Here is a 22,374-nt window from a genome sequence, read left to right as displayed (position 1 = left end):
TCCCAGGCACCGGGCTTGGGTCGCGCTGGGTGTCCCGCGGGCTGTTCCTTCATTACTCTCTGACTCTTCGTTTCTCTCTTCTTCCTTCCCTCCTTCCCCAGGCTCTGTGCGTGGGGTTTTCTGGGTTTGGTTGATTTTTATTTTTGTGTTTTGGTTGGTTTGTTGTTGGGGTTTTTTTTAATTTTTGAAGTCGGTGAGATCATCCTGCCTGGAGGCTGCAGTGTGACAGAAATGCTTAAATAGCCCTCTGGAGCCAGAGGGGAGGTTTCCTCAGCTAAACTCCGTAGTCAGTCGCCTTACAATCAGGTGCTAGTCTTTCAGAAGATGAGTACCTAATTGAACAGGAGGAGTAGTAATTCATGGAAACAGGCCAAAACCTAAAATCGTAAGGTATAAATTATAAGGACTAAATCTTAGGTTGAAAATTCTAGAAAATGTATACTGTTGGCATGTGGGTCCTGTCTCTGCAAAGGAAGAGTAATCCTGAGTCATAAGTGGATTTCGATTTCCGTTTTTTAGTTAATACCCTTCAACTTTTCAATACTCTGAAATATTTTAGTGACAAAGTACCTCATTTTTGATGCAGATAATACCCTTCAACTTTCACAAGTAAAACATTTTAAGTGCCAAAGTACTTAGTTTGGATGGCTTTTGATAAATAAGGATAGTAGTTGTCATCCGTGCAGTTATGTTAAACAGATGGGACGACCAAGCACTTCACACTTCTTAACTGTTTCTAAGTGAGTCATTGAAAGAGTGTGACTAATCATCCTACCATACAGTTGTCAACAAAAGAGTATTTTTTTTTTTACTACCACCCACAAAATCAAAGAGATTTCCAGATTTGCTGTGGATGGTAACTGAAAAGTAAAGAACGTTTCTTTTGAAAAACACCTTAAATTTAGTTTGAGGGGGACTACATATGATATACTTGTCATTCTAAGAACATACATATATATGATTTTTTTCCGTGTAGCAATACACTGATGTTCCCAGGAAGTCGCTTGACTAGGTATGGTCATTGTGGACATGTTAGTTGTTTTAAGGCTTTCGTCTAAATAGCAATCTCAAGTGAAACTAAATGAATTTTATCTGTCCTCTTATCCCTTCCTGCTTCACCTTCGTTAAGTTGTAAGTCATCTAGGACAGAGGCACTTCAGTATTTAGTGCGGTATGGATTGGGTGTTATGATAATAGTCAAACGATGGATGTCGTCAAGGTAATGATAGTGCTAATTAGTGGGGGGGTGTTGGGGCTTGGGTGGGAACTGCTATTGTTTTGAGGAACTCAGGGCAGTAAGAGAAAGAACTACCTGAGAAATTTGTATTTAGAAGTGTGATTTGAGAATTGACCTGATTTGAGCGTAGCTCTTGTGGGAAATGGAAGTCAGCAGTTAACTACAGTTTGTGAGGCTGAGCCAAGAGGGCAACAGTGATTTTAACCTCCCCACAAATATTATGGGAATGGAAAGTGTCTTGAAGGGGAGATACTCTACTTAAAAAAAAAAAAAAAATCTGAGTTAAAGAGCTGAGAGGGAAGTTTCAAATGCATCAACTTTATTTTAAAGTTAGGCACAGGAGGAAGATGAGTAGAAAGACTGATTGGGAAGAGGTGTATAGAAGTGCAGTTACCAGGGGCTGGCAGGGGGAAGTAAGATAGGCTGGAAAATAATGAGACCAAGGATACATCAGAATGGATCTCACAAAGAATGTAAGAAACGTATATTAAATGTATGCCAGCTTCTGCTGTTGGCAAATACACTTTCTGATTTACTTTTTTTTATATCTGCAGCATTGATAAAGATTTGCTCTTAATTGAATGTGTTTCTAATAGTCAGTTCGTTTGGTCTGTTTGTTGTCTCATCACCTGTCCTGTGAAGGCTAATTACTGATCAGGAGTGTGCTGAGAATGCTGTTCTGTGTTTGCCCCGTAATTTAAACTTGAAGTGACTCTTATATGTGTGTGAATTGACAAAAAAACCCCAACAAACGAAAGGTATTTAACCGCATGCAAGCAGAGTGGTGCCCTGTGGTTGGGATTTTTTGGCCTGATGATCTGTGTAGAGAAGTGATCTCTTTTGTCAGGTGTCTGCCTCAGCAGGTGTTACAGATGCCTTTTGTTAAACAAGGAGCTGCATTGAAAGGATGTTTTTTCTTCTTTTAAATTGAGTGTTGAAGAGCAAGTTTTCTTCAGAAAATAGAAAAGCTGATGCTGATGGGACTCAACACTGGACCACATCAGAGAGAGGTGGTAATGGCACAGAAATTGAAGGTTATTTATGCCTTCTAACAGTGTGGACCCATTGGTTCAGTGTTTGAAAAGTGATGAAGAACTATGCGTGAAGTACAGCCCTTTTCCTTTTACACCTGTTTTCTGGAGATGGGTATTCCTTTGGTAGCTAATCCTTGGATTAGAGTGTGCAAGGAAAATATACAAATGATGTAAAAAGATGTCAAAAGAGTCATTCCACCACAAATAAATCCATAGGCTTTGTGCTATGTGAAGGGTATTACTGATAGAAATACCCCACTGAAATCCCTACGGAAATATGTAGTCTTACCTTACTTGTGGTTGTCAGAAGTCTACACTGGGTAATTGCAGTCCAGTAATTAGAGAACCATGTTTTCAGTTATACTTCATCTTGTAAAATACTGCACACTGTTATTGTATTTTACTTGGAAGAAGGGACGTAGATCTTATGTTATTTCTTTAACTTTCTAAAATATCCTTGCCTAGCTAAAAAAAAAAAATAAATCTGTCATGATTTTTTTATTTTAAAGTTGCCATACCAACCAATAGGTCCTTTTAGTGAGGAAAGGGGGCTTAAAACTATTTTTGAGCAAACTACAAGTAAAACATTTGCATAATAAACTTCTCTGTTTGACTTGACAAATAACATGGAGCTTGGTTCACTTTAATCATCTTTAGCTATTAATAAACTAATTTCATTGAAAATGAAAAGAGGAAACTCTTTACTGTAAATTAGGTAAATTCTTACTGTAATTGCTGCGCAGTCTAACCTTCTGGTTTTGTTCAGGACAGCTCAGCATTATTATTATGGATCGCTCTCGACACCGCACAGGAAATGGCAATGAACAGGCATCTTCACGAGAGCGTAGTCGTGGCGAAGATGAGAGACAACGACAGCTGGAGCGCCTTGGTAGGGAGGAGGCTTATTACCAGTTCATTAATGAGCTCAACGAAGAAGATTACAGGTTAATGAGAGACAGCAACCTGCTTGGCACTCCTGGTAAGATGTGGATACCCTCAGTAGAAAAGATGTAATGCGAAGTAACGCTCTTGCTGTCAGGCACCACATGTGGTAACATGACTCAAGTAGCTTGACTTCTGTGGCTCTGTATAAAGGAAAAAACCTCCATATGGAACAAAAGTATTACACTTTCAAATGTAGCATCTTTGTGTACAGGTAATATCCAAACCCAAATAATTAACATTTGGTACATTAAAGTATATCTGTTGATATGTGGCAATTTTGGGGGCCTCTAAGTTGTTACTGGAAGCCAGCATATTCTTGACATTTTCATCTTCCACCCCAGGACCTACTTCCTCTGTTATCTGTGTACCTGCATTATAATTTCACACTAGTGCTCTTTTCTTTCTGGTTACATCAGTTTTATCTGCCTTCTGAAGATTTTCATTCAAGGTAGAAAATGTTATTTCTGCATGGCTATGTTGAGGCAGTTATAGTGTCTTATCTAACAGCTTTATCAAAATGTAAATTATTTCAGGGGAAATAACAGCAGAAGAGTTGCAGCAACGCTTGGAGGGGGCTAAGGAGCGTCTGGCATCACAGTCTGATCTGGATAACAGAGAAGGTGAAGGTAGAACTGTTGGAGGTAAACATTCTTCATTCATATATATAGATACACATGGTACATGATGCATAAATGCTGTTCTGTACAGATATTTAAGAGAGACTTATCTCAAGTCTTGCTTTATTCCATTGCACCTCTCTGAATTGTTAAAAAGTAAGATCTTGAGATTTCCTAATGATATGAAAACAAACTTGAAGTACTTGATGAAAACTGATTTATGTTGACCACAAATTATTTGCTCCTATTTTCCTTTGTTAGTAAATGTAATAGCACAAAAAATTAATTCTTCAATTCTTAGAGGTTTTTCCTATGTATCAGAGCAGTTGGAAAATAAGTTAATTGGAAAACAGTTAATCTCTCTACTGTTTTGCAATTCTTGTTGTTTTATTTCCATTTCTTCCAGTCAAGTGAGGCTTGTTCATATTATGTGCATTCTGTCTTCAATTCCCCAGTAATATTGGCTTAATCATTTGTCCAGTTCTAATCAGACTTAGGAGAGGAATTGGCAGCTCAGAAATGAAGATACCAAAGTTCTTGCAGGTTTCATGGACATAGGGAGATGATGGAGTAGGGGGAATGTAATTTGATCTCTTCAAGGGAAAACCTTCACTGTTATCATGACCATTGGCCTGCTTTATACACATAGTTAGCACTAACCAATTGGGCTTGTAGTTGGAGGAGATTTGAAAATGGAGCTGGTGGATATTGTAGTAGGGAAAGAGTATATTTGCACAGAAGGAGAAAATCTGTTGAAACCATGCATCCACCTGGATGCGCTCCTGTGTCACCTGCTGTAAGTTGTGGGAACAAGTTAAGCCAGCAGCACCTGCATTCAGTTAACTGGAATCAAAAGGGAGTGTTCGGCCTTGGAGCTGGGAAGGAGCGTGTGAATGAAAACACTGAGCTTGCAAAAAGTCATGAGAATTCTAGTTAATTGAATGACAACACCAGGTGCTGTTTACCAAAAGAACCCTAATAAAAGGGGAATGCAGAGAGAGTTCTGTGGAGAATCTTGAAAACTGAATCATGCTGTGTGTGCAGCCTCATTTCTTCAGTGCTCATATTTGCCATATTAAGTGACCCTGCCTTGGCAGGGGGCTTGGACTAGGTGATCTCCAGAGGTCCCTTCCAACCTTTATGATTCTCTGATCATTTGTTCCACTGCTTAGGGAAAACAACTTTTAAAAATGCTTTCCAAAAGGAGACTAAATCTGTTATGCTTTTTCTTGCTGAATCAAAATCAGCTGACTAGAATACACCCAGATTGATAGCTTAAGGAAGGAACAGCAATGTCCTGCTACTGTGTCATCTCTGAAGTCAGAGCCCAGCAAGCATAGAGGATTTAGAGTGCATCGTAGTATGCTGAGCATGCAGTCATATGACTTTTTGCAATTCTTTGTTTCTCAGATTCTGATGTTCTTGGAGAAAACTCAAATGGCGACTCTTTGTTCGAATGGCTTAACACATTTCGTCGCACGGGAAATGCCACTCGCAGTGGACAGAGTGGGAACCAAACCTGGAGAGCCGTGAGTCGAACAAATCCGAACAGTGGGGAGTTTCGTTTTAGTCTTGAAATCAATATAAATCATGATCATAACAGTTTTGAAACTCCTGGCGAGGAGTATGTCGATATAGATGCTGCCAGACTGTATTTGGAAAGAAGACGTCAACTAGTTGCCAGCTCAGTAACCCCACGAACAAGGAGCATGGCTGCAAGGGAGGCAAGCACTGAAGCTGCAAGGACCAGGTTTTTAGGACGTGCCATGGCACTAAGGTCTGAAGTAGCCTCTCATGCAGTCTCAGGGAGGCTTAGGAGTAGAACAAGGGAGTTGACAGGCCTTTCCCAAACAAATAATACTACACGTAATAATTCTGCAGCTGCTGGTGAACGGAGAGAAATGCTGGGAAGAGTTACTTCTACAAGAGTCAGAAGGGGTAGAGCGAGAACAAATGTTCAGATGAATACAAACCAAAGACTAGAAATTCTGCGGCTGAGGTCTACCTTAAGTAGTCGAAGCCGCTCTCCGCTGCAAAGGCAAGGTGATGCTGTTCACTCTGAGGAACGTGGTCAGAGGCAGGATAGAAATGCACAGCAAGTCAACAGAAGTAGAAGACAGATACCTCAGGCTTCTCCACAACCTGCTGAAGAGCAAGCAAGAGGCAACACTCAGGCTTCTCAACTTCCCAGTGTAGTTCCGTCCTTGGGAATAACTTTGGAAGAGGAGGAATCCAGTAGGCCGGTAGCTGCTGTCAGAAGGCATCCAACAATTACACTAGATCTCCAGGTGAGAAGAATTCGTCCTGGAGAAAACAGAGACCGTGACAGTATTGCCAGCAGAACTCGTTCTAGAGTAGGAATGTCAGAAAACACGGTTACCTTTGAAAGTGACAGTGGAGGATTTCGGCATACAATATCACGATCAGAACGGGCGGGTATTCGAACCTATGTTAGCACTATACGGGTACCTCTCCGTCGTATTTCAGAAGCTGGGCTTGGTGAACCTTCATCAGTGGCTCTTCGCTCAATCCTTAGACAAATTATGACGGGCTTTGGAGAACTGAGCTCTTTAATGGAAACTGAATCCAACTCGGAAGTGCAGAGAGGTGGTCATCCCTTATCAGATGCACAGAACAACTCAAGTTCAGCAAACAGCAGCGATCCAAGTGGGGTTTCGTCGAGAAATAGACATGCAGCAGAAGGCAGCAGGGAAAGAAATGGACAGAGGGATGACGGTCAACGCTATGGGCGCCGTAACGAGAACCAAGATAACAGGCAGTCTCAGGATGTGAACAACTTAGTGGAAAATGGAACACTGCCCATACTTCGACTTGCCCACTTCTTCTTGCTGAATGAAGATGACGATGATGATCGTTTAAGAGGTTTAACCAAAGAGCAGATTGACAATCTTTCTACGCGGAACTATGGGGATATTCACGCTGAAAACGAAAGAAGTAAAACGTGTAGTGTTTGCATTAACGAATATGCAGCAGGGAATAAACTAAGGCAGTTACCTTGTATGCATGAGTTTCACATTCACTGTATTGATCGCTGGCTTTCTGAAAATTCCACTTGCCCAATTTGTCGGCAGCCTGTTTTGGGGTCTAATGCCACAGACAATGGCTAGAATTATTTGTACTGCTCAGTTCTCAAGAATTTGCTTCTGCTCTATTTCTAATGAGCCAAGCCAGATGAACTGACTTACAAAGGGGTCCATTTGTGGGGGGAGTTTTGTTAAATTTCTTTAAAAATGATAGGAAACTTGTCTAAATCTAGCAGTGTAAATACTATTTTTTCCAAATGCAGGTCTAGGAATACACATAGAACCAAATGATATTGGTAAAGTTTATATTTTTTTAGGTAATTTTGTTATGCTAAGCACTTTTGTAAATACAGAAATGCAATAGTTAATCAGTCCTGCTTAATGTATGTTTTTTAACGTTGTAATGAACTCGCTTTATTTAGATTACAAATTGTTTCACACAGACCCACCACTGTGTTGAAAAATTAGTGGCTAAATAGCCATTTGTTAGCTTTTTGTTCTAAGAACAATTTCTTTTACAGGAAGTTTCTTGCTGGACATGTTTGCTAAAGATATTTAAGTTACTTGAAGTGCTTATTTTAATAGACTTTTCTTTTTAATGTTGAAATATCCTTTCCAAAAACTTGCCAATTTGGTTCTATTAAAAAAATTCTATTGCAATTTTTGCATGTAGGTTTACACAGTTCTTAATGCTGATGTTCTTATTCAAAAGTTGATGGGTTAGTGGCATTGTAAAATGTACATAATTAAATGCTGTCCTTGACAATCTGTCTTTTCAATAATGACAGCAATCAAATCTGGTAATTCCAAGAGGCTGTGTCTTACTTATTTGCTTAAAGAGTAAATGAGCACTGAGGAAGCCTTTTTACTCTTCTAAATTACTGAGTTGATATTCTTGGGGGTTTAACTGCCTTAGTTTAAAGAAGGACAATATTTCCTTGACTATTATATTGTCTACAATATGCATGTTTTGGGTATTGTACTCAGAAGAACAAAACAAAGACTTGAAGTGCTTTTGTACAGAAATTAAAGGTACACATGTAATATTTGTCCTCTTAAAACATACCTGAGGACCAAATTGCAAAAGACACTAAAGAGGACAAAATAAGCTTCCCTGAAAGTCCCTCGTATCAGTATAATTAGATACTAAATTTTATACCAATAACTTCCACTGAAATAAAGTTGTGAAGTAAATAATGGAGGCTTTGTGTGAATTACTGTTGATTGGTAAGATCCTATAGATTGGTAAGATGATTTCTTATTCTTGATGTTCAGTCTGTTTTCACTTTATTCTTTCCTTGGTATTCCTCAGCTCTGTTCCTGTGTTTCCAGAATGCCTGTTAGCTGTTATGGTGAATAAAAAACCCAGCACAGAGCACTCTTGGGGTTTCTGGAAGAAACTGAATGTTACAAAGCTTCTTCTGAGCAATGAGTATCTTGATCACTAGAGAAAGGCAGAACTATGCAGTATTCTGGTGTGGGTGTTTGTATATTCTGAATGGTAAGAAGAAAACAAGTCCTACTGACTTTTTTCTCTGCAGATGGTGGCCTTGACAAACGCACTTCTGTGTCAGGTGCTTCAGTTAAAGCATCTGCTCATGACATCCTTGAAGGGTAGCTATAAAATCCTGTGTTGAGCTATTGGATGTCTACTTCAGTTTGGCAAATGAAAAGCTTGTGTTATAAGTTCCAGAGAAGGTCTTGGTTTTATTCATAAGAGTAGTTCTAAGAAATTCTCTTTTGAGATTTAGATAAGTTTAAGGATACAATTAAGATATCTTCTGATGTGATTTGGCTGTTTATTACTGCAAACATTGTTGACCCTTCCTTGAGTGTGGCTTCCTTAGCTGCACTGCAGAGTGAGGAGATGTAAATGTGAGTATTAGAGCTAGGTTATTTTTTGACCTTTTTTTCTGTTACTTCTATTAACTCCTGATGTTGACAGTATATAAAGATATGGATGCTGTCTGCTGCTCCTTTGTCTCCTTATGGCTTTCATTCGTATTTTTGAAAGCTACCTGATTCGAGGGACACATTTGTAGAAGCCTGCTTTAGGCTCACTATTGCCTTGCTGGTTGGGTCCTTCAAGGTCAATTTTAACTTTAATCCTTACAACTGCTTCACTAATGCTCTAGAGATAAAGGGAGATTTCCTGTGCCTTCTTTCACTCAGGGAGGATTTTGCTGTGCAATTGTAAGCACAATTGCATACATGGTTCAAGACAAGATCCTCTATGACAGGCTACATTTAACTGAGCTGTTGGGGGGAACATCTGAAAGTGAGAGCTTTCTGTACAAACTGTAGGCTATGGGAGAAGAAACATGAAGACTTCCGTACTATATTCTTGTCCTGCCCCATTTGAGTTGGTTGTCAGGTATTTCCCCTCCCTTGGAGGAAGGAGCATGTTTTATGTTCCTCCACTTTCCTGGGAAATTGTATTGATGGGACCAATTAAATCATAGTGATTCAGTTTGGTATTGCCTTCTTTTACTTGCTTTCCTGGTGATACAGCTTCAGTTCTATACCACCACAACCCCCCAAACGCTCCTTTCCCTTCTCCATGACTTGGGGGCTCATGTTCCTACAGTCATACCTGTGTTTAAGAGCTTTGTTAATTTGCATTTCCTAGCTCTTCTCCAACCCACCTGTGCTTTTGATCTCTGCAGCTGTCCATTGCAGAGTTACAGTTTGGCTTTTGTGAGAAGCACTTGTTTTATACTTGAAGGTTTTTAGTATCTTACATTCCCTCGTTCTTGTACTTTAGGAAGCAATGCAACCATAACGCCTCTCCATTCACTTTGCTAGTGACTTAGCCCATACTCTTCCTTTCTTTCTTTACTTTTTTTTTTAATAACTGAGGTATCCTATTTAACCTCTTTTTATATAGAAGCTATTCTTATCTAACTAGTCTTGTTGCTCTTTTGAAATGGGAGGACTGGTGCTCATGCGGAATTCGAAATGTGGATGCACTACATATTATATCATGATATAACAACTTTTTTTCCCTTTTGTGACCTTCCAAATAATTCCTATTATTCTGGATTTACTTTTGTTTGCTGCTCACCACTGAGCTGATACCTTACCAAGTCATGCAAAAGATTTCACAATCACTTTTGTGAATGTCAGTTGCTGATTTAGAATGGACTATCGCATGCTTTTTTGTGTGTGTGTACTTCGCATATTTCCTTTTCTCTTGGGTTATTCTGTGTGTCGTGCAAATCAAATTTCCTCTGTCCTTTAATCATCCTGGGCACCTTGCCTCTTGTGATTTGTCCTAGCATTTAATATCCCAATAATTCTGTAGCATTTGTGGATTCGATCACTTATTTCTTTCTTCTGATCGCTTACAAATATGTCACATAGCACAGGTATTTAAGTATCTAGAAATAAATGGTCAAACCTCGATTTAGAAGATGTTACTTCTAAATCAGCAGATTTGTGAGACTTCTTTTTTTAATAAACAGGGACTAGGGGTAAATATATGAAGAATTTCAGAAAGTAAATATGTTAATTATCCTTAAGCTGATACTTGTTGAGAAGAACTTGAAATCTTAAGTGTAGCACTGACAGAATTAAACTTGTTTGTTAATTATTAAGTTCCCTTAGTTGTCCCTGAATTGCACCTGATTAGGTGAGCTAATAACATGTTTTACTCTGCATGTAAAAGGGCTGAGGAGAGGAGTAATAGTTGCTTACTCTTCATATATGCCCAGTAAAGGTGCCACAGCCTTTATCTGTATCCTCCTTCACAGGGCAGCTTTGTTGTGTTACTACTTTTCATTAAAAGAAAATCTCTGATAAGTAAATCAGCACAATGATTAAGACACTTGGTCTACCCAGCTTTGTCTATAAAATTAGAAAGGCATCATGATATATTTGTGCATCACATTCATCATCAAGAGCAAGGTGGAGTTTGTGTTGCAGTCTATAACTAGAATAACCTGTGGTCAGACACTAAAGGAAGTGTGCATGAATAACATTGAGATCACTCAGCTATTAGTAACTTCATTTCTGCAATATCAGTCAATCAAGTTCAAACAGTTAACATTCCAGGGTAGATTTGTTTTTAAAGTGCTTCTGTAAACAAATGTGTTAAAAGTACAAATGTCTGGAAAATTGATTAAATACATAAATTTTTGATTCCCATTTGTTATTTATAACAAAGATCAACATTTCCTGTACTTTCCAAGATACAGTTTTTTGACGTGCTATTGAAGTTCAGAGATTTTCAATATTTGTAGCTGAGTTTTATTTAATCCTTTCCCACAAAAAGAAATACCAAAGCCTAGTGTTCAAATTCTGGAATGCCACAGGTTTATGTTCTTTTTGTTCTTCCCTCCCCTTGTAAATCTTTATTTTTCTCTCTCATTAAGATGCAAATGATCCAATAATCCACTGCATTCCATTCCTCTTGAAATTTCAGCATAATCTACATCTTCTCATCGATATTTTACATTTACTTCACTTAAACCTCCCAGTTTGAAGTTTTCTCCCAGGGAAATTCTTGGGTTGTTCTAACAGCTCCTATTAGCATGTTTTTCTTCCTTTCCAAAGTAACACTTCTAGCTGCTGTAGAACTGTATTTGTCTCCCTCTCTGAGCTCCATTTCATGAACACATCTCACCTGCTTCTGGATAACTGGCTTGCACGGAAGGCAGCAGAAGCTAGGTACTTCCCAACCAGGTTTATTAAGTTAGGCTATGGAATCCTAACATCATACTCTGTACAAGAAACCTCAAAAACAAATTTGGGCTCTCCTGTAGTTATTGTCTTGAGGTATCTACTGTGGAATTTGTAACCTATATGTGGTGGTAGGTCCACACACTCACTGTTCTTGCACCATTTCTGGCATCAGCTGTTGCATGAGGGATTCACCTGTTGGACTGATTATGCACCTCTTGGGGTTTTGATTTAAACCACGTGTGATGATTTGGTTATCTGCAATTCCTGCCTGTCAATTGATGTGAAGTTAGCTCTTATTGCTATAAAAATGTATACTGGAAAGTAGGTGTTACCATATATTGGCTTACCTGGCCTGCAGCAGAAAGCTGCCTGGTGCTGAGTTCTGGCTATTCCTAAATGTGCTGAGAAGGTGGCCTAGCCTGGATCAAACCTTCCACCCTATTCATGTGGTAGACAGGAAGATCATGAGAAATTAGAGGCAATGAGAAACTGATTGACTTCCTAAGGCAGCTGGGAGCAACTCTATGGGAAATGTTGGGCAGGAGAGTGAAGGAGAGGAATTGTCTTCAGCAGCTTTGAGGCCTGAGTTTGGGTGCAGAACCAGCATGAGACTGGGCAGGCTGACACCTGCATGGCTGTGTTCAGAAGGTCTCAGGAGAGTCCTGGAGGCTTCTGTTCTGCTGAAGGAATTAGCAACGGGATGTGCGTGTCCATTCATGTGTGACACAGGTCCTAAGAGTGAAGATAAACTGTTTAATCTCTGAGATTGAGGGGTCAGAGAAGCTAGCACCAGGTACTCGGCCAACTTGGCCACCCTGCTGGTCCGGCTCCTGGGCTTTATTTTCTCATCTTTCCTAGAAACCCAATGCAAATTAGTGCCTGGTTTCAGTTTAAACTGAGATATATTAAACACTGAAAGTAACTTGGGAAGTGGAGCATTACAAAACTGGGATATGTCCTGGTCAGCTCCTGCTCCAGGGTGCACAGCTATTGGTACTGGCATCAGGCTGGCTGCTTCTTTGGAAGAAGTGACATGTTAATTGGTGACATTGGGAAAAGTGATTTATTTTTAGGGAAGTAAATAGCAGAATGTGGGCAGAAGTTTTAAAAATAACAGTTTATTTAAAATGAAATATTTAACTCAGTTCAAGTGGTAGCACTCAGAGTCTCTAGAAAGCCTTAATGTGAAAAATAACCCAGAGAGCTGCCTTGGACAGGGCCCTGGCAAAGATATAAAGAAATATTAGGCTGAGTTAATAGGTTTTTCCATTTTTTGCATGTATTATGCTATCAGCAACTTTCTAGCTGATATTATGTCCCTGTATGTCTCTCTAATAGTATCTTCTTTAATAATATATGACATAGAAATGGATTCCTGTGTTGCCAAATAACTGCAAAGTGAGCAGAAATGTTTTAATTTTATCCCATTCTTTAGACTCTTTCCAACTTCCTTTTGCTTCCCTTCCATTTTCATTATGTCTCTTTATACACCTGTAACCATTTTCATTCCTTCAACTTAGGAACAGACTATTTCCACAAAGTACTTTCCTGTGGCACTACTGAAAAGTTCATGTGAATCGTGACTAGAAAGGGACAGGGATTTGGGATAATAGGGGCATCACTCTTCTTGGTTTTCAGTCTGACTTGCAGGGTTTATTAAGCACCAAGTGTCCCAGAATAGCTCCAAAACTAATACAAGGGTATCATCCTGGTTTTGTGTTTCAATAGGTCTGTGGCATATTTGTACCATAATAGTGATGTTTGCTTTATACTGCACCATAAACCAGAAAAGCAGGAGCAGAGAACTGAGAAAAGCAAGATATACAACATATATTCACAGTGCTGTGGCCCAAAAAGTTTGTCAGACATGCTAATATGAACTCAACAATATAATGGAAGAAGTTAGGACTTATGCAGAAGCATCGCCAAGAGAGGTTGCACAACTCCTCTTGGCTTGACTCAGTGTCAAGGGGTCATTCTATTCATGGTTTTAGATCTTTAGAAATACAGGGAGGGAATTAGTTACCTAGAGGGGTTGTTGTCTGATATACAACTGAATCATAAGTGTGGCCTTTTCATCTAAAAACAATAGCCAAATGGAAAATGGAACATGAAATATGATAGTTTGACTGGAATGTGCAGGATAGGTTATCAGGCTGGTTTTGGCATCAAGTATCTTGTTAAGCCACAGACCTGGTTAAGTTATGTTAATATGACAATAAGGTCTGGCTTGGATCTGGGATAAATACGGCTGAATTTGTACAGCCAGGCAGAGGTGCACAGCCTAGTTCTAGTAATATAAGACTGTTGATTAATGTGAAAAGTGAATATATCAGTACATAAAGAAAGGAACCAGAGGCACGTGTGAGAGAGTAGTTATTGACAAAACAATTAGCAGCATGTGCAAATTTGGAAATATAAAAGGAAACAGTAAATTATAGCAGGCTATGTCCTACCACTTCATGTTTTTGCCTTGATGGGAAATAACTATTCTGCTTTTAAAAGCAGATGCTGTTTCCCCATGTCAAGCTCCCACTGGAGTAACTCAGTGCAGTCATGTAGTAACTACCAAGTGACTGATCAGAGCCCAACCAACCTGGTGAGGAAACCAACTCTACCAGGCCAACTAGGAATGATGTGGGAAAGGACAGGACATCCTGCAACCAAGTGATGAAGTGGTGGAAGAACTTGATAAGCAGAGTGTGCAGGGCAGTGTGGGCAAGAGAAACCTGTTAACAGAAGAGAGTTGAAGCAGAGTCATTCCAGGTGTGTTCATACAAATAAGGTCCTACAGGCTAGTATGGTGGAGCAGATGTTTTACTTTCTCTAGGAAATCAGCATCTCAAGTGACTGTAGACCAGTGCAGACAGCATGGGGAACAAGCAGGGGGAATCAGATGTCTGTGTGCAGTTAGAAGGCTATGATCCAACCAGGATCACAGAGACCTGGTGGGATAGCTCTCACAACTGGTGTGCTGCACTGGATGGATACAGGCTCTTTAGGAAGGACAGCCCAGGACAGTGATGGGGAAAAGCTGTCCTTTGTGTGTGAGAGCAGCAGAATGCATGAATTCAGTGTCGGGGTGGATGAGGAGTCAGCTGAGAACCTACAGGTCACGAATGGTGACCAACATGGTCAATGTTGTGGTAGCTGTCTGCTGTAGACCACCACATCAGGAAAAAGAGCTAGATGGGATCTTCAGACAAACAGTCCAGAAATTTTCTGGATTTTCATTTCACAAATGCTAGTACTCTTGCCAGTCTCCTCATCCCATCAAAAATTTAAGGAGTATTTCTTTCACAGTATACACCCCTGAAAAGAGTCACTAAGTTGATTGAGGGTTGTAGGATTTACCAGTTCCTGAAGAGACTTTGAGACCTGACTCTCCTTTTGAGTGCACTGACCATATACATCAGTGCAGTCTGCAGGATTTCAAGGGAGAGAGGGGGCAAATGGCAGAAAGCTCAGGACTGCTGTTATCCAGTCATACACTGTGGTTTTAACTGTGGAGCCATGCATACCCAGCTTTGATCAGAGCAACATTCAGAACAACAGACATGGCCAAACTGACAATGCAGCACTCAGAGATCAGTCTTTAAAATTAAAAATATAATTAGCTCTTCTGAGATGCTGTGCAGCTAATATGATTTCAGCCTGCACACAGAAGCCATCAACAACAGGCAAGTACTGCCCAGCATCCTGCAGACTTCCCTCAGCCTGCTCATGTTTACAGCAGGAATGGGGTTAGCCCACCTTTTGGATGCACAAGGTACCTCAAAGCAAAATTTCTCCTATTTCCTTTTTTTCTCTGGACTTATGCTGAACTTTGACTAGTCTGAACCAGACCTGGAGCAGGTTCACCAGATACCAGCTCAGTGCAAGTTGCTCCTTAGCATTCACACTTAGCCCAGAAGGTGTTTATCCCACCACTAAATTTATCTGTAGCGTAATGTAAATTGCCTGAAGTGCAAAAATGAAACATATACGCAATAAACCAAAAACAAACAAAGCTTTGGTTTTCATCCACAGGTTGAACAGCTATAATAGGATATGTGGGATCACTTCGTCCCATTATTTTAAGCAATCCTTTATAAAGGCCTGGCTTCAGGCATTTATAACCCACACTTGGGGTTCTTGTCCTGAAGTAAAGTGGGTCAGATACAGTATGTTGCTTCTATTTCCAAGAAAAGCACTTAAATTTTGTTAAACCTTTCCATCTCATCTTTAGTACTAAGCCTTCATCTAGGCCAGTTCCACTGTAATGTATTTCCTTACACAGCATTGGATCTGCTATGCTGAGCATTTGACATACCTTATAGAGCCGGTGAGCTATTTTTGCAGTTCACACACATTTGAGCTACATTAATGATGGTTCATCTTTTACCTTCAGGCATGCATGCCCAAGAAAGCATACCGTGTTGCTATTTTAATACAGAGGTCTTGCCCTTATCTGAGTGAGTAATGCATGAATAGAGCACTTGGGCTGCTGGTACTATTCCTTCTACTGGTTTTTAAACGCATTTTGCATGCAATTTATTGCATTTGTTCCATGTTAACAGGGTATATATAAACTCTGAAAGAACAGGAATTGCCAATATGTGTATGAGCACAGAGTTAGTGTGTAGTTAATCTGCATATGTGTAGCAGTTAACTTTAATACACATACAGTGATTTTAAAAGATCATATTAGTCCTTACCTAGCCCAGTAGTTTGTCTCTGCACATACACACATATACACGTACAATGAATTGAATGCTACAGGAAAAAAAATATGTATTCATAAGGAAAAAATATAAGCATCATAGTGTAATGTTTACATCAGAATTGTTGCATATCCGGATTCAGGTCCTTCTGTTGAGCTACTTTAGCATTGCATAAACACTGCAGTTGGGGGCTATCTCCAATATTGTTACAGCTGATGCTTTTTTTCCTGTTTGGACTGTTAAAATTCCATTTTCTTATTTTGTTTTTCTTCACATTTTTTGTTCCATGTAGGATTGAAGTAAAAACCCAGGTTCAGGGTTATTTCAGCAAAAGGTCTGTAAAATTTAGCACGCCTCCCCATCCCTTTTTTTAAGGCATCTCCAAGTCCACAGACTCCAATTTTTAATTTTTTTTTTTCCCTTGGACATGAATCTCAAATGATGACTCTGGCCTCCCAGATGATTTCACTCATGACTCCCCTGCACTCCTTGTGAGATACCCCTGAGAGTAATGCAATTTGAGACCCCAAAAAAGAAAGTACCGGGATGAGATTAATTCTCACTTTGATGGTGGTAGAATTAGGGAAGGCAGAACAATTTGAATGAGCCAGTCTTGGACAGAAGCACGCTGAGGGCAAAAGCATGTCCAGAGCCCCAGCGCAGGGTTCCTCAGCAGCCCATGGCGTATCCCTTGCGCTGCCTGGATCCGTTGAATTCACATTAAACTCTCAGCGTCCGAGAGGAAAATATGTCGCACAGCAGGAGAGGGCGCCAGTCAACAAGGAGCAAGTGCTGGCTCGGCAGTGCGTCCTGGAGCACAGACCTGCCTCCGAAGGGGAAGGTGACCGGCAACGGGGCACTGTGTGACGACCCTAACTTAAGGGGAAGGAAGAACTTCAGATTCGAAAATGCTCATTGGTCGAAAGGAAAGACAAAAGTCAGAGGGTCTGCAAACAATCAGAGAGTTTTATTAGTAAACTACAGACTTTGCATGGAAATTGGTATGTTAGCCCCTGATCTGCTCTATAGGCACACGGCAGTGGGGGTTGGATAAAGGAGTAGGGTGGAAGGGAAAAGAGAAATTAAAGAGGCTAATTAAAAAGGGAGAAATGAATTAAGGAAAGGAAAAGAGAAAAGGAGAGGAAAAGAAAAAGAGAGATAAAAAGGGATCACTAGCCCTTACTCCAGTGTTGATCCAGTTGATGGGATGCCAATCCTGCTTTCACCACTGACCCAGCTGAGGGGATGCAAATCCTGGTTTCACCATTGATTCTGCTTATAAATGGCAGTTCAGCTGTGTCAGTCTAGCTGATGAGATGTCCAGGGTCTGGAGGCACCACCCAAGCAGGGAGGGGTACCTTTTTGTAGGCAGCAACCTTTTTTGGTTGGTTTCTCACTTTCTGTGCTAATTAGTTATCATGTGCAGTCCGTTCATTTAGGCTTTTCTGGAAGTGGGTCAGAGGGCTTCGGGGGTCTTTGATGGTCCTAATCCCACCATATAGTCCATGTCCTCTTCCTGCCAATCATTCCAGCGCTTGGGCTGTACTGTGTTGTGGTTCTTTCTAGCAGAAAAGTGCTGTCCTCTATCCACCTGGCTACCCTTCTCTGACCAAAACTTGTTCTTTCTCCTGGCATGTTAATATCAGTAGTCCTTGGTTATTACCAACAATTCTTGTCTGTTATTGCTAACAGTCCTTGGTTTGCTCCACAGCCATCTGGTTATCAGTGTTTGAGACATACACATTAGCCCCTTATCTTCTGGCAACTGAGAGCTCAAAAAGATCTCACTTTGGACCACTGTTTATAGGGTCGTTAGACAGTGGACTTTAGTCATAGTAATTTTTCATACTGGCCAAAATTTGAGTCAGTAACTTTCTTTGAAGGTTTGGCAACAGAAATATTATTCCACTTGTGTTATTATTCAGGCAAGAAAAATAAGTTTCCAAGGCTGTTCCTTAAAATACACATGCTCATTAGAAAACACTAGTTCCTGAGAACAGACAGTGTTTCTGATAAGCTCAAGAGGGACTTAGTCCAGGTGCAGTTCGTCTTGGCTGGGGCCTGATGAGCATTTCTCAGATCACAGTGAGGCCTGAGGTGGGGGAGACGGGGGAGATGTGATTAAAGTCAGCTTCTCTGGACCTCTAGGCACTGGGGGAGTGGCTAGCACCGTGCACCAGGAAGCGAGGGGAGACAAGCTGCTCCTCCCGCCGAGCCCCAGCTGCTTCTAACAGGGAGGGGGGAAAGAAAGGATTTGGGACAAAACGCTTTCCCTTCGTGCTCTGCAGGGCTGGCGCTCCTTGGACGTTGCGCCAGCGCCCTTTGTTTTTCGGGGCATGGAAATACTAGCGGGACGATCAGATAAATGAATGCTAATTCTGAAACAAAATTAATTAACTCAAGTTTAAATAAACTCGAGAAAAGCCAGCTGCGAAGTGCATTGACCGGTGTTTTACTCCCGATGTTGCCCTGCAGAGGCGGCACCTCCAGGCGTGGAGCCCGTCCCGGTGCCCGGTGCCGGGAGCTCTCCGAGGTGCTGGAGCGGGTCCCGTCGGCTCCCTCCCTGGTGTTCCCCAGGGCAGGGGCACTGGGGCCCTGTGTTCCGCACTCCCGTCGGAGCTTTGTTTCTCCAGATGGCTCAACCGAAGCCAGCGCCGCTCCCTCTGCCTCCTCTGCCCTGGGGAAATGGAGATGATGACACTACCCCTCTGTAAGCTTCCTGGAGACCAGTGTCTAGGAAGCAGGTTTCCAGCCTGCAGGAATGGCTCCCAGCAAAGGAAGAAACCTCAGTTTGCAGGACATGAGTCGGACATGTTTCCTGAAAAGCAGCAGGGCAGAGAGCAATGAGCCTTTTGTCCTAGTCCACCAAAGCACTGCAAACAAGGACAGCTGTGAGTGCTGGTCCCTAGAGTACACAAGATCATAGAACCATAGAATAGTTTTGGATGGAAAGGACCTTAAAGGCCATCTAGTTCCAATGTCCCTGCCATGAGCAGAGACACCTTTCACTAGACCAAGTTGCTCAGAGCCCCATCCAGCCTGGCCTTGAACGCCTTCAGGAATGGGGCATCCACAACTACGCTGGGCAACCTGTTCCAGTGCCTTACCACCTTCACAACAAAGAATGTCCCTCTAATACCTAATCTAAACCTATGCTCTTTTAGTTTGAATCCATTCCCCCTTGTCCAGTCACTCACTACACACTCTTCTAAGAAGTCCTTCTCCACCTTCCTTGTTGAGTTCCTTCAGGTCATCTGTTTTATATACATATGTGTGTGTGTGTGTGTGTGTATGTGTGTATGTATATATATATATAAAACTCTCTGCTATACTAAATTATATTTCAGTGGGGTTTTGTCTTTTTTTATTATTATTATTATTCTGTGCTGTACATGACACTATTTTTTTCTGGTATCAAAATATTTTGAATAACATGTAAGTCACAGATACACTATATACTGAACTCTATTATTTCCAATCATATGGTGGCCTGGATGTAATAGCTGGTTCAAAGCATATTGTGGAATATTTACACATGCTGCAGAATATGGTTCAATCTTAACAAGTGTGTCAGTTCTCTCAAGGTTCTTTTCAGTCTTTCTGAGCACACCTACTTGGGACCAACTTTTGCTTTTCTGCATTTGTTTACAACTGTACAAAGTGAGTGCCACCAAATCAGTGTGGCAGAATTATATGCCTGCCTTGGATTCCCTTTGCACCAATCTCATTGATTACAAAACCAAAGAATATTGGACTCACATTAGCCAGCAACCTAGCTGTGGGACAGGGAAGTGAATCAAAATAATGAAAATGCACCTCATGCATTTTGAGAACTATTTACATTCTGAAAATCAATCTTAAATGTTTCCTATGAAGACAGGCTGAGACAGCAGGGACTGTTCAGCCTGGAGAAGAGAAGGGTCTGGGGAGACCTTATAGCACCTTCCAGGACCTGAATGGAGCTGACCAGAGAGCTGGGGAGGGACTTTGTACCAGTGAAAGGACAAGGTGTAATAGCTTTAAAATGGCTCCTTTAAGAGATTACAGATGAATCATACATGGATTGACACATGTTCACATATTAATAGTCACGTCCTGTATTGGTCTGTAGAGATCAGCATCTCTGCGAAGAAGATCCATAAATTGTTTTACTTATTTTCTTAAGCTGAGTGATGCCAAGCACACTTTCTCTATCAATCTAGAAACAGAGGTCCTGGCTTTTTGACTTTTTTTTTTTATAACCTTTTTAAAAATGTCATGACAGATACCCCCTATGTATCTCAGCATATTATCTGCATCATGCTCGTTTTGATCCTATGCATGTAAGCAAGGGCAAAGTACCACAGCACAAAGATTTAAGACCAAGAGAATCTATTATGTTGTTTTGTTTTGTTTTGTTTTGTTTTGTTTTGTTTTGTTTTGTTTTGTTTTGTTTTGTTTTGTTTTGTTTTGTTTTGTTTAACACAAGCAGATTTAGACATGCAGAACTTACATGTGCTTACTCTCATCCTGTAGCCTAACACCACCATTGCTGGAAGGAGGCCACAGGCTTATGACTAACATAATGATATATAACATAATAACATAAGGTGTAGAGAAATACAGGCCTGGTATGACAGCAGGGTCCCCTCAGAGTGGGCTCACAGGACACTGTAGAGCAGGTATAGGATGATAAGAAAAGGGGGACAGCCTTGGCACTGGAGAACTTGGGGCTATAAAGAGCTCTCCAGTAGTCAGCTAAAGCAGTGCAGACTTGAGAACTGGAAAAAGACAGTTTAGGGATTACACAAAGAACAAGTATGTAACATACATAAATGGCATCACATATAATACAATTGGATTAAAGTGGAGCTGTAGACAAATGAAGAAAGAGTAAGGTGTAAAAGGATTTTAAAACTCCCATAAAATAGCCCCTTATTAGTTCTTTGCTTTTCTCAGCAAAGAACTTGTTGGGAACACACGGATGACCAGCCACAGCCCCAACACCCACTGCTTGACAAAAGCTGGCAGTGTCGGCCCTAGAGGGGCAGTGGGAGGGTAAGCACAACACCAAAAAAAGGACAGACAGGAAGAGTGTGCCTACAAAGAAATGAACTGCATTATTATTCCTAATTTTTTTTCTTTTGTTTAAGTAGTAGTAGCATTTTTTAATTTCTTTCTTTTTTCTTTTCTGTATTAATTAGCTTTCACCTAATAGTTCTTTGATTAGACTGAGAATGGTGTGCTCCCTTTTTCTTTTCCCTCAGAACCAAACTCTTTGCATAACATTAATAATTGTAGCAGAGAATGCATCTTTTGGAAATTTGGGCTTAACAATCTCTCCAAGGTCCCAGACGGTATCTGGCACAGTCAGAAATACCATAAAGATATCCTGTCTCCCAGTCTGGCACATTAGCTACAGGACCATTCTTCCTGCCTTTGCTTTATTTATTACATTGAAATAATTATTATGTATACTGAGCTCTTTGAAAGTACATTGCTATAAATACTAGAAAAGTCATCACATTGTAATTTGAAAAATACCAACTCCTTTTGTTTTTGGTACATCATTCAAAACATGGATCCATTATGACAGACCCCAGGGAATAATACTGCCCTGACTCATGGTCCAATAATACACAATTTAGTGCACATCAGCGCTACGACAAAGACAGGCATTGCATAACACAATGACAAGGGTGAGTCCTGCACAGCAGAACAATCAGTTTCTTTTCTCAAAGCTCAGGGCTCACCTGCAGCTTGTCAGTTGTTACTGATGAACGTGAGCTTTCAGAAACATAACCAACATGAGTTCACCTCTGGACTGTACACTTAGTTTTCCTGCGGGCCCCACTCTTAAGCCTGCTGAGCAGGATCCAGGTCCTTTCTCAGGTACCAAGATTATCCTGCACACTTGGTTTCCTTAGACACTTTTGCAGTCCACCTTCTCCCCTCAGCTTCCCGTTAGACTGCAGTGTACGATTATACAATTTGTGACTTGAGACAGACATTGCAGGCAGGCCCTCTGAGACTTTCAGTCTATGCAGGGGCAAAGATGTGATTTCTTTCTTCCATGCCATTACGCTTTACAGAAATGCCTGCTCATTAATGTTCAGGGAGCTTCCTTCCACA

The 22,374-nt window shown here is 40.8% G+C and overlaps 1 protein-coding gene across 6 annotated transcripts in view; it reads left to right on the top strand.

Moving 5' to 3' along the window:
• RNF6 (ring finger protein 6) overlaps positions 1–8,163 on the top strand; it is an 8,878-nt gene extending 715 nt beyond the window's left edge. Inside the window, exons 1-4 of one of the 6 annotated variants that reach the window (XM_018071349.2) lie at positions 10–390; positions 3,038–3,250; positions 3,750–3,857; positions 5,244–8,163. In XM_018071349.2, the coding sequence (XP_017926838.1) occupies positions 3,058–3,250; positions 3,750–3,857; positions 5,244–6,961 (2,019 nt within the window). In that variant the 5' untranslated portion in view covers positions 10–390; positions 3,038–3,057 and the 3' untranslated portion in view covers positions 6,962–8,163. Of the gene's footprint in view, positions 1–9; positions 2,251–3,037; positions 3,251–3,749; positions 3,858–5,243 lie in introns of those variants that run through there. The other 5 variants (XM_018071352.2, XM_018071348.2, XM_008924609.3 and 2 more) reach the window with 5 other exon arrangements.
• Positions 8,164–22,374: the final 14,211 nt, after the last annotated feature.

This window comes from Manacus vitellinus, unplaced genomic scaffold, assembly GCF_001715985.3.
Source record: "Manacus vitellinus isolate BGI_N305 unplaced genomic scaffold, ASM171598v3 scaffold_2_pilon, whole genome shotgun sequence".
Taxonomy (NCBI): domain Eukaryota; kingdom Metazoa; phylum Chordata; class Aves; order Passeriformes; family Pipridae; genus Manacus; species Manacus vitellinus.
Note: the sequence above shows the minus strand (reverse complement) of the source record. Positions and strands in the feature narration are given on the sequence as shown.